Source organism: Dama dama, chromosome 5, assembly GCF_033118175.1.
Source record: "Dama dama isolate Ldn47 chromosome 5, ASM3311817v1, whole genome shotgun sequence".
NCBI classification, from domain to species: Eukaryota; Metazoa; Chordata; class Mammalia; order Artiodactyla; family Cervidae; genus Dama; species Dama dama.
Window position 1 is genome coordinate 17475070 of NC_083685.1, and position 12523 is coordinate 17487592.

General features: G+C 44.6%; 1 protein-coding gene and 1 long non-coding RNA gene across 13 annotated transcripts in view; one reads left to right on the top strand and one right to left on the bottom strand.

Annotated features, from left to right (window-relative positions):
* The window catches only part of LOC133056523 (acyl-CoA dehydrogenase family member 10), a 53200-nt gene extending 42572 nt beyond the window's left edge, over nucleotides 1-10628 (bottom strand). Inside the window, exons 1-4 of one of the 3 annotated variants that reach the window (XM_061141909.1) lie at nucleotides 10555-10628; nucleotides 8041-8240; nucleotides 3413-3561; nucleotides 1636-1830 (exon numbers count right to left, since the gene is read on the bottom strand). In XM_061141909.1, the coding sequence (XP_060997892.1) occupies nucleotides 1636-1830; nucleotides 3413-3561; nucleotides 8041-8227 (531 nt within the window). In that variant the 5' untranslated portion in view covers nucleotides 8228-8240; nucleotides 10555-10628. The other 2 variants (XM_061141910.1, XM_061141911.1) reach the window with 2 other exon arrangements.
* Nucleotides 10629-10686: 58 nt separating this feature from the next.
* LOC133056527 (uncharacterized) overlaps nucleotides 10687-12523 on the top strand; it is a 46936-nt gene continuing 45099 nt past the window's right edge. For all 10 annotated transcript variants that reach the window (XR_009692844.1, XR_009692848.1, XR_009692842.1 and 7 more), the window contains exon 1: nucleotides 10687-10888. This is a non-coding gene — a long non-coding RNA (uncharacterized LOC133056527). The remainder of the gene's footprint in view (nucleotides 10889-12523) is intronic.

Sequence of the window (12523 nt, forward strand, 5' to 3'; positions counted from 1 at the left end):
AAGAAAGAAAATTGCTGCTCCTGAACCACAGGTGAGGAAACTGCGGTTCAGGGAATCAGAGCTACTGCCCACAGCAAGCTGCAGACAGGATCCAAATATGGCTGAGGTCCCTGAGCCCCCAAAGGGGAGGATGTTTGGAGAAAGGCTGTGCTATGGACAAGCCAGGAAACCAAGAGTCAAAGTGGGTAAGGAGCCAGACAAGGGTACAGAGGGAAGAGAACTCTTATCTTGACAGGCTCTGTATAAGGATGAATGAGGAGGTGGGAGGTGAAGAGAGCATTAGGCTGGGTGGTTAATTTCCCATATTTGAACTCTGAATTTCTGCTCGTCTGTTTCACTAGTTGTTTTTTTTTTTTTTTTTTTTGGCCATGCTGCATGGAATGCAGGGTATTAGTTCACTAAACAGGGATCGAACCCACCACCCCCTGCAGTGAAAGCAGGGGACTGCCAGAGAAGTCCTGATTAGATTTTATGTTCTAAAATATCACTATCCAGTAGAAATTTATACAATGATAGAAATGCTATATTGCCCTGTCTGACACAGTAGCCACTAGCCACATGTGGCAGCTGACCACCAGATGTGGTGAATGCATGTTCCTGAGGGCAGGACTTGTGTCAGTCGCATTGAACACAGTGGCCCTTCATGCCTAGCCAGGGCCCAGTACACAGCCACTGCTCTGAAAGAATGTGTTTTCTGACTCAAGTTTAAGCTAGTCATCTATCAATAACTTCTATCTGTCCCAGGATAATGATAATATACTTCCTTTGAGGAAAATGGGGAGTCTATCACAGAAGTAACATCCTGGCACAGAAGACCATCTCCTGACTCACAATCTTCTCAGGTACTTTGATAGTCTAGCCCTTCACACACTGTCCCACACGGTGGCCCCTAGTCATATATGATGATGTACATTTCAGTTGGAATAGAATTTAGTTGCTCAGTGCCACTCGTCACATCTCAAGTGTTTAACAGCCATGTGTGTGACGAGTAGCAACCATATTAGACATTTCCTTTCCTGCAGTAAGTTTGTTTGCTCAGCAATGGTCTAAGGATTAATGCCACAGAAATAGAGGGCAATGGGGTTGGTCTTTGAAAAGGTCAAAGGTGAGGGCTGATCAAAGTACAGATGTTATCTGATGCTGTTGTTGTTGTTGTGTGAGTTCAGTTGTGTGCAACCCTTTTCAACCCCATAAGCTCTAGGCTGCCAGTCTCTCTGTCCACGAAATTTTCCAGGAAAGAATACTGGAATGGGTTGCCATTTCCTACTCCAGGGGCTCTTCCCCACCCAGGGATCGAACCTGCAGCCCTTGTGTCTCCTGCACTGGCAGGCAGATTCTTTACTAACTGTGCCACCTGGGAATCCCTGGTATCTGATGACTAAGGTTCAAGTCCAGATGAAAGGGAGTCTCTGAAGCTGAGGTTTCACCCAGTTATCAAAGCCCATAAATAACCTTGCTCACAGCTCAGTGATACTTTGCAAGTCCTCTTTCCCACCTATCATGTCTAATCCTAACTCAGTCAACTGTGTGAATAAACAAACCCATTCAAGACCTGCTAAGAGGCAGCGTCAGTGCTGCATCCTAAAGTAAGGACAGAGACTTGATTCAGATTGTTCTGGATCCCTGTCAGCTTACCACATCAAACTGTTTCCGGTCCAAGGGCAAAAAGCTCTTCCCATTGGGAAGATAAAAATTATTGCTCAAGACTGCAGTCTGAAGGCCTTTAGCCCGAATCTGAGTTATGGCCTCAGTCATCACTGGGAACTGCTTCGTCACTCGCTCACTGGTCAGCAGAGAGAAAAAGGAGTCCACGGGCACGGAGGTCTTTGACTAAGATTGGAGGTAGGGAGAGAAGAGAACCAGCCAGCATTAAGAGTAAGAACAGCTTATCACCAACACAGAAAAACACACATTCCAGGCTTCCTGCCACTACCCCAGGCCTCTGGCTTGCTGCCAAAAGGAATTCTCTCTTTCAGCCCTGGTGCAGAACTTTGCATATAAGGTTGTAAAAAGTTGCTTAGAATTAGAATTACAGTGGTTAGGGAATGGAGCAATTTATATCAATATTCAAGTTAAATGAATTCTTTATTTCACTCATTCATTGTCAATTTCAAAAAGATTCTGAAGACTCTAAGAGGATACATGAAACCCTAACAAGTGAATTAAGCAGATGTAATTTAATTTTTCACAAAGACTCCTCTGTCCATAGGATTTTCCAGGCAAGAGTACTGTAATGGGTTGCCATTTCCTTCTCCAGGAGATCTTCCCGACCCAGGGATCGAACCCAGGTCTCCCGCATTGTAGGCAGATGCTTTACCATCTGAGCCACCAGGGAAGAGCACAATTTAATTTTTAATGACCCAGAGATTTGATGATTCTGCATTGTCTCAGCTTCAGCATGACAAACGGAATGTCAGTTTCTGACCAATTTTTGTGATTTTAAATTCAGTCTCTGTGGGTTTTAAAACCTCTTATTTTATCATGTTTCAAAGTTTGCAATGGCAAGCCTGCTATTTTATACATACACACACTCATTTTACAACACCTTTATTGAAATACAATTCATATATCACACAAGTGGCCCCTTTAAACTGTAAAATTCAGTGCTTCTTAATATATTCACAAAGGTGTAAAACCCTTAAGACAATCAGTTTTAGAACATTTATGTCACCCAAAAAAGAAACATCATACCTATAAGCAGTCACTACCCATTCCTCTGCCTCCCTGCCCCCGACTTCCCAATACTCCCAGTCCTAGAAAATAACAACTCTATTTTCTACTTCTATAGATTTATCTGTTCTGGGTATTTCATATAAGTGGAATCGTACAATACGTAGTCTTTGGGGCTGGCTTTCTATGACCTAGCAGAATGTTTTTATATATATATATATATATATATATATATAAATAAATAAATATTTATTGATTTACTTAAAATTGTGGTAAGACCACATAACATCATATTCACTGTTTTAACCACTTTGGATAACATTAAGTACATTCATTGTTATCTAACCAAAACCAACATCCATCCACAGAACTTCACTATATTTAAAATTATATTTTAGCAATTATATTGTGAAGGTATTGGAGTTAATATAAATAAAGAGCTTAGAACAATGCATAGTCCAGAGAAAGGCTCAATGTTATCACTGCGTTAAACAAGCTTTCTGATCAAAACCATTATGCAACAATTCCAGCCTCACATAAACAATAGCTAATGTACATAATATTTTTATTTTTCATTTGTGCAGTTAAAATTGAGTACCTGGGGATGGAACAAATAAAATCTTATAATGGGTTATTAGGTTTTCCCTTCTTCATTTTTAGTTTAACCAATTTAATGGATGAGTGTTGCATCCACTATTCTAGACAGAAAGAATATTGAAATTCAAGTGTGTTTATCACTTACAATTTCAGAGCAAAGTCTCCCAAATTCTTGTAAGAAATCTTCTGTTGTTATCTCTGCTCTCATAAATTTCATCCAGGGCCCATTTTCGCCACCTGAGATCAAGGCCTTCACTACAGTTCCAGAAGGGATATGATTCTGTACCTCCCATTCTACCAAAAGTAAAACACATGGTAAGTGAAATGATATATGGACAAACAGCTGAAGTCTGGGGAGCAGGTAATTACCATACAGGTTCTGTGGCATCACTGTGGTGCCAGGTGGGTTCTATTGGGAATTCAGAGAAATTCAGGAAATGGAAAATCTTAGCCTTAGACCTCCCAGGGAACAGCAGTAATAATTTGTGTGACTGAGGGGACACTGCTGCCAGGCATCAGTCCATGCCACCAGCTTGAGATGATGCTGGACACTGCATTATGAATTTTCTTCCCTGGTCTCTTATTAGCTGGTTCATATGTATTAGGTCAGGCTTCCCTGGTAGTTCAGAGGTAAAGAATCCACCTACCAATGCAGGAGATGCATTTCATCCTCGGGTTGGCAAGATTCCCTGGAGAAGGGAATGGCAACCCACTCTAGTATTCTTGCCTGGGAAAATTCCATGGACAGAGGAACCTGGCCAACTACAGTTCATGGACTCTCAAAAGAGTCGGACACAACTTAGCAACTAACCAACAACGGTCCTGGCACATGGTATGGAAGTACATGAGGGAATAAATCAGATTCTGACAACACTCCAAAACAAACCCTTCATTTTGTAAACTGTAGTAATCCTTCAGGGCAGTGCAGCTGGTACACTGAAACATTCAAATGGAGGATGGTGTCTTTGAAAAATAAAACTCTGTCCGTAAAGAGCCAAAGCAGTGGATGGATTACTATTATGTACATGGGGAGCACTGGGATAGCAGATAATTTTTCCTGTACAAGAGGGTTTTCTCTTTCTATAATATACCTGCTTATAGGGCAAAAACATATAGTATCCATAATTATATCTAAGATATAAGATACTTAACACAAAGCTTTTGTTTAATGTAGTAGTGGCTGTGCACTGAAAATATTTCAGACAACACAGAAAAGTATAAAAAAGAAAGCAGAATGACAAAGCAATCCCATTCTTCAGAAGTCCCCAACGGGACCAACTCAGTATGTCTTCTGAGAACAGCAGGTCTTTTAGAACTCAATCCAAATAATAATACCTCTTTAATTTTACAACTAAAGTTAGAGGAATTTTTAGGATCTTAAGAGTTGGCAAGCATGCAAGGAAACAGGCACGCTCCTAGGCTGCTGATGGGGGTATAAATGAGCACAACCTCTATGGAGTGCAACATGTTAAATGCACATTTACAATTGATGTAGCAATTCTGCTTCTAGGAATTTCTCCCAAAGATATATTTATAAGTGTAAGCAAAGATTATGTATACCACTGTTGGGCAGAAATGCTCACAGTGAAAACTAGAAACTTACATGTATGATAATAAAGGGCTTGTTAAAGCGACCATGGTACATTCATATAATGAAATGCCACGTAGATGTTAAAACGTATAAACTAGGTCAAAGGTCAGCAAATTACAGCCTGGGGGCCAAATCTGTCTCCCATCTATTTTTGTGGATAAAGTTTTACTGTAACATAACCACTCCTACTTGTTGACTATTGCTATGGCTGCTGCTGGCTCCAACAGTAGAGCTGAATAGTACCCCTGACAGAAGAAGTTTGCTAATTCCTGAACTAGACCTATGCCTGCTGTTGTTGTTGGTTAGTCACTAAGTGGTGTCCGACTCTTTGCAACCCAATGGACTGTAGCCTGCCAGACTCCTCTGTCCGTGGGATTTTCCAGACAAGAATACTGGAGTGGGTTGCCATTTCCTTCTCCAGGGGATCTTCCCAGCCCAGAGACTGAACCTGAGTCTCCTGCATTGGTAGGCAGATTCTTTACCACTGAGCTACCTGGGAAGCCCATGCCTACTGATGTAGAAAATTTGGCAAGATATTTCACTAGGTCAGAAAAAAACAAAGGTACATCTAACAGTTTGTATGAAAAGTGAGAGTGTTAGTTGCTCAGTTTTGTCCAACTCTGTGATCCCATGGACTGTAGCTCACCAAGCTCCTCTGTCCATGGAGTTCTCCAGGCAATAATACTGGAGTGGGTAGCCATTCCCTTCTCTAGGGGATCTTCCCAACCCAGGGACTGAACCCAAGTCTCCTGCATTGCAGGCAGATTCTTTACTGTCTGAATCACCAGGGAAGCCCAAACAGTTTGTATAGCATGACCAAATCAGTGTAGACACAGTACACACACACACACACACACACACACACACGTTCCTGTGTATATATTGGGAATTTTTCGAAGGATAAACAGATTTTTCACAATGATAACCAATGACGGCTAGAACTGCGGGGAGCAGGTGGTGGTGACATAAGAAATTGGCCTTTGGAGAAGGAAATGGCAACCCACTCCAGGATTCTTGCCTGCAAAAGTCCATGGACAGAGGAGCCTGGCAGGCTGCCGTCCATGGGGTTACATGACTGGGCATGTGTGCACGACGGTGGAGGGAGATGGGTTGGTAGCAATAAAGTGGTAGAACTAAAAAAAAAAAAGAAATTGGCCTTTGTATTTTTTTAAATCCAAAGTATTAAATATACTTTTAGCACGAACTATTTAATAAATATGGTTGGCATAAGTGAGTTTCTGAATAGAAAAAAATTAATTAAATCTCTATTTCTCACAATTACAAAAATGAATTCTCAAAAGACTAAATATCCAAATCAGGAAAGGAAAAAAAAAACCCTCAAAAAGTTAGAAAATAATATACAACATCTTTATGAATGTCAAGGAAAGAAAGACTTCCTTAGCCTAGACAGTTTACACTCAAGACATAAAGAAAAACACAGATGATTTTGATGACAAGAAAAATGAAAATCCGGGTATTGCAAAAACATTATAAGATAAAAACACAAGTCAATAACAACCACAAGCGTTACTTAGTGCTCAAAAGATTTCAGGTACTGCTGAATAACATACCATTTAAAAGTATGAGCAGGATTTGAAAAGGCAGAGGAGGCAAGGAAGGGTAGCTTCAAGCAGAGGGAACAGAACCTGCAAAGGCACAGGAGTATAAACACATTTGGCAATTTTAAAGAGCATCAAGTAGTTGAAGGTAGCTGAAATGTGGGCAAATGGTGTGAAAAAAGGACATGAGAGCTGTTTGTGAGAGGCCCTGGAACCAGGTAAATCTTCCGGTCTTGAAGGGAAAAACACTGCAGGCACTCAAGGATTTGAAGCAGGAGAAGGAAGGGAGAAGATGTGATGTATGTTTTAGAAGGGCAGTTCTAGGGGCTGTGTGGAGGGGGTGTAAAACCCAGAGGCCAGAGGTAGAGTTAGCAGTTAGGAAGCTACTGTGATCAAGCAGGTGGGAGAATTTAGGGATATAACATGTGTAGAGGCAGTAGCAGTGGAAAGAAGAAAATAGCTTCTCAAGGTATTCTGGAAAGAGTTGAGAAAATTCCTGCCAAGTGATCTTTATGTTTGCTGTAAAAGCAGAGATTCAGCTATCTGCCAAGGTTTGGTCTGGAGAAGTATGATGGCTCTGAGGGGAGTTTGGAACAGCCCTGTAGTAAATTCAAAAGGAATATCAGTGGAGGAATAGAGAGCCTGAGGGCTCACTTGCAGCTGAGCTAAAAAACAAAACAAAAAATAACTCAACCAGTTAGCAGAGCTTGGTAATTTTTCAACCAGAGGCACAGAAAACCTGACCTTGGGTTGATTTAGCATATAAAACTGCCCAATCAGCAACCACAGTCTGTCAAAAGAACAGAGACCTCTGTTTGGTCCTTCCTGTTGGCCAGAATGCACATGTGATGGCAGAAAGTGAAGCAGCCAAACCTGATCCACGAGAGTGGAAAAGGGGTGTGCTCACAGCAGAGCAACACAAGGAAAACAACCCAGGGCCCTGATAGCACAGAGCAACACACTAGCCCAAGCCACACACCTGGACTTTCACGTAAAAAACACATTTGACTTCAATCTTGTTTCAGTCAATGTTTTGTTAGGTTTTCTAACACTTCAAGCCAAACAAATCAAACTTAAGTCAATTCAACTGAGTGCATAAAAAGGTAATACCAGAAGGGGCTGAAAAAGGAAGGATCAGAGCCTAGAGGTTTGTCTTGGAACAAAAGCAGGTGTAGAGGGAGGTTGATGGAAGAGGAAAGGTTGTGATCAAAGTGGGGAGAGGGGAAGATTTCAGCATTCACAAGTAGTTCTCCGGGAAAGGTAGTTAAATTCTACCTATAACATTGACAGTAACAATGGCAGCTTGTCATTTATTGAGAATTTCAGATGAGCCAAGCACTCATTCTGCTAATCAAGTGCTTTCCATGAATAATCTCACTTAACCATCTCCTATCACGAAAGATGTACAGATCATTAGCCCTAATTTAATGATGAGGAAACTAAGACTCAGAGAAGTGAAATCATTTGCCCAAGATCCTCAGCAGCACTAACTGTTGCTTGAAATTTGATTCAAGAGCAAGAATAGCACCCACTGAGACACACTGTCATCTCCCCTCAACACCCTCCTTTCCCCCACCCCCACGCACACCAGTCTCCAAAGGTGAAGGAGAATGAAGAGCTCACCTGTGGCCACGCTCCCTGGAGAAGGAAGCAGAACTCCGCCCATGTCAAAAATCACTGCTCTGTAGGGGCCACCTCCAGAATGCGTCCATCTCCGGGCTCCTGGGCACCTGCCCTGGACATGTTTCAGGAAGGCCGCCGTCCAAGCCCGCTGGAGCTGGGAGGACTGCAGAAGCCGCCTTAGGCACATGTTGGGGCCAAGGCTGTGAAGCAGAGACAGGACATGGTTAGCCGTCACTGCCTCCAAGGAGACCTCCGTCCTGGCACTCAGGGCGCCACCAGCATGTCTACTCTGACTCCCAACCAGATTTCAGACACAACCAGAGCTGAACTCAGTGTCTCTGCCCTCCATGACAACTCCTTTCCTAAGGTCCTTGGCTCAGGAAAGGGCTCCCCTGTCCCCCCAGCTACCCAAGCTAGAAAACTGGATTCACCCCTCAGTCTTCCAGCCAGACACCTCCATTCTGGTGCTCGGTGTGACCGGTCATTCCTCCCAAAGCTCTCCGTCTACTCTCTCCACTCCCACTGCATGATCTCACCCACAGACCTTTGCAGCAGCCTCCTAAGTGGGTCCCCTTGCCTCGTCAGTCAAAATTGCAAATTTGATCATGTCCTGCCCCCATTTAAAATCTCCAGTGACTCCCCATCGTCCTCACAATAAACTCTCAGCTCCTTAAGCTGCCTGAAAAGGCCCTCTGAGAACTTCTCCCCTCTGGGCAGCAGCTCTCCTTTGTATTTCACCTTAGCCTGGGTGATCTCGACACTCATGTCCACAGCAGCTTCACTGAACACATGATGCGCTCCTCCTGTGGCCAGGCCTTAGCATATGCTGTTTCCCTGGCCTGAATGCTCCCCTCCATCCGTTCCCTGGATAACTGCCCATTGTCCCTCAGGTTCTGGTTTGCCTGTCACTTCCTTCATGGAACCTCTTCCAGCCACCAGAAGAGGCAGATGAGCAGTCTCTGCTGTACTGTCTCAGGGTGCCCTGTACTCACCTCCTAGCGCTAACGATGCCGCCACACTATCACCCCTCCTACAGAGCAGCGCGATGACCTCCTGATCATCACCGCCTCTTTTCTAAACTTACTTTCAACAAGTTCAGGGGAAACAAAAACATACACACAACAGGTGCATGTATATATAGATACACAAACATTTCCACATGAATAGACATAAATGTGGCAAATGTTAATAATTAGTGAAAGGCACATGATGAAAGGTGTATGAGAGATCCTTGTACTCGTCTTTCCATGTTTTTTAGGTCTGAAATAAAAACCTGGGAAAAAGGACAAAAACAACAACAAACTCTACTTGCAGTCAGTTCCACTTGAAAATCTTGAAGTTTCTCATGTGATGTCTACGGTTAAAAGCTAAGAAGCAAGTCAGAGCAAAACAGATTGGTAAGACAGCCTGCAGGTTCATGGGAGTCACCTCAGTGCCACCAGAAGGACTAAATAAAGTATGTACGAATCTAAAGAAAGAATGCTTAGGAAGTAAATGCTCAAGATGATACAATGTGTTTCTTATATAATTGGAAATTTGTAATTGGAAAGCTGAAATGAAAAATGTAGAGATTGATTTGCATTTTGGGTTTTACTTATGTTCCTATGCCAAGGCCAAAGTTAATGATGGCAGGAGAAATTTATTTATAGGCTCCAAAAAGTGTCAACACGTTCTGTGTGAGGGCTTAACAGAGATGAAAAGGGTGTCTGGACCTGAAAGGTTGACTTTCATTCTCATTGAGGACACGGTCCTCCTCATGAAAGTGAAAGGCGTTCAGTCCTGTCCGACACTTTGCAACCCCATGGACTGTATGGAATTCTCCAGGCCAGAATACTGAAGTGGGTAGCCGTTTCTCCTCCTCCTCATGATTCCTGCTAATAGATAAGTCGGCAGCTCTCCTATGACTGGCTTCCTTCTTCCTTCCAACTAAAGATGATGCTTCTGTTCTAGCCACGTACTGATTGTGGCTCATTTCATCATTACAGCTGTACAAAGATACTAAATCAAGTTTACACAAAACTTAACTCAAGGTCACGAAACTGGTGATCAGGGTCTATTCCATAATCACCAACGTATCTCTACCGCCGAAAAAGAGCCTGGGCTCTCAGTAAACATTTGTTAAGAGATTAGTCCCGGAGGGGGACCCTGATCGATCTCCAGTTCAGGGCACTTAACCAGCCCACCGTCCTACCTTAACAGAATCAGAAACACTGCAACTAGTGCCAACTCCCCAGGCGAATTCAGCTCTCTGAGCCGCAGCGCACCTATCTGTAAAGCGTGGCTGACACAAAGCAACTCTGCCTACAGCTGGAGCGAGATCAAACACGACAAAAAAGAGATCAGAGCTCGGGTCTCTGCAGGGCGCGGGTTCCTCGGACAATCGGAGACCTCGCGGAGTCAGAGACTCCTCGCCGTCAGATGAGGTGGGCTGAGGGAATGTCCCCTCAGGCCTGGGAGCAAAACCCACCGATCTTCCTAAATAGTGTCCAAGTGCCCGCGAACCCTGTGACGTGCCTCCTCCAAGTCCTCTTGGAATCCTGACCGGTGAGCGCGGGTTCACCTCCGAGCAAACACGGCAGTCACATGGGCGCACCCAATCAGCTAGCCCGCTGATCCGCGCTTGCGTAACCCCAAGGGTCAGCGACGGCGGCCGGCAGGCGGCAGTGAAGGCTTTGGCTGTAAGCCGGTGGCGCTGAGGTGGTGAAGCGGCGGCGCTACCGCCCCGTGGCGCTCAGCCTCAAGGCTCCCCTCCCAGCCTCGCCTGAGCCCTCCGGGGCCTGCGCCGGCCAGCGCATCCACCCGGAGCTCCCAGAGCACTCGCGGGTCCCCGCCGACTTCAGCTTCAGCGGTGAGTCCGCGGCCTCTCCGCCTCCCCCGTAGCCCGCGCCTGGGCCCCCGGGCTCGTCCTCTCGGAGTCTGAGTCCGGGCAGGGGCCTCGGCGAGGGCTTTCGCCTCAGGAGGAAGCCGAGAAGTGGTTGGGATCCCTCTCATTTCCCCCATTCTTAGGAGGTCTTCCCAGGTGTCACCCCTGGGGAGTCGTCCTCAGTTCCTCCTTCCTGGTGCCTTCCCACTGGGACTCTTTATATTTGGCGCGTCGCTCTCTCCAACCTCGGTGAGAGCCTAGTTGTGCGAGTTGATTTCCTCTAGGCTTTGTGAAAACACAGGGAATACCCAGCACTCTGGCGGCTCCTGGGAACGTTTAAATAAATCCTTCCTCTTTGGAAAACTTTCCATTAAGGGGCCCTGTAGCAGTAGTTACAACTAAAATGTCTACACGTTCTATATCTGAGCACTGTTCTGTATCCTGGGCACTGTTTTCTCTAATTGTCTTCATTCAACCCTACTAGTAGATGGGTGTGTGAGCCTTTTACAAACTGGGAAACTGAAGCCCTGGGATTAAGCGCCTTGCCCAGGATCATCTGTCAGATGGAATTCTACCTCAGAGAGCTGGACTTGAGAGTCTGAGCTCTTCATTCCCAGTCACACAGCCTCCTCAGGGGGAATGCAGGTATGGCTCTGTTCCTTGAACCTCCATCAGTTATCTAACAACAACATTCATTCAAAAAATGTAATCCAACGTGTCTGACTTCTTCCACTTTCAGTTCATTTCAGTCCCTGAGTCTTGCCGACTCTTTTCGACCCCATGGACTGTAGGCTTCCCTGTCCATCACCAGCTCCCACGGAGCCTACTCAAACTCATGTCCTTTGAGTCGTTGATGCCATCCAACCATCTCAGACTCTGTCACCCCCTTCTCCTCCTGTCTTTCCCAGCATCAGGGTCTTTTCCAGTGAGTCAGCTCTTCGCATCAGGTGGCCAAAGTATTGGAGTTTCAGCTTCAACATCAGTCCTTCCAATGAATATTCAGGACTGATTTCTTTTAGGATGGACTGGTTGGATCTCCGTGCAGTCCAAAGGACTCCCAAGAGTCTTCTCCAACACCACAGTTCAAAAGTATCAATTCTTCAGTGCTCAGTTTTCTTTATAGTCCAACTCTCACATCCATACATGACTACTGGAAAAACCAGAGCTTTGACTAGATGGACCTTTGTTGGCGAAGTAATGTCTCTGTTTTTTAATACGCTGTCAAGGTTGGTTACAACTTTCCTTCCAAGGAGTGAGCATCTTTTAATTTCATGGTTGCATTCACCATCTACAGTGATTTTGGAGCCCCAAAAATTAAAGTCTGCCACCGTTTCCCCATCTATTTGCTATGAAGTGATGGGACCAGATGCCATGATCTTACTTTTCTGAATGTTGAGCTTTAAGCCAACTTTTTCACTCTCCTCTTTCACTTTCATCAAGAGGCTCTTTAGTTCTTCTTCGCCTTCTGCCATAAGGGTGGTGTCATCTGCATATCTGAGGTTATTGATATTTCTCCCGGCAGTCTTGATTCCAGCTTGTGCTTCATCCAGCCTGACATTTCGCATGATGTACTCTTCCACTTTGGCATGTTTTAAAGACTCAACTGAGTAGCTCTGTGTT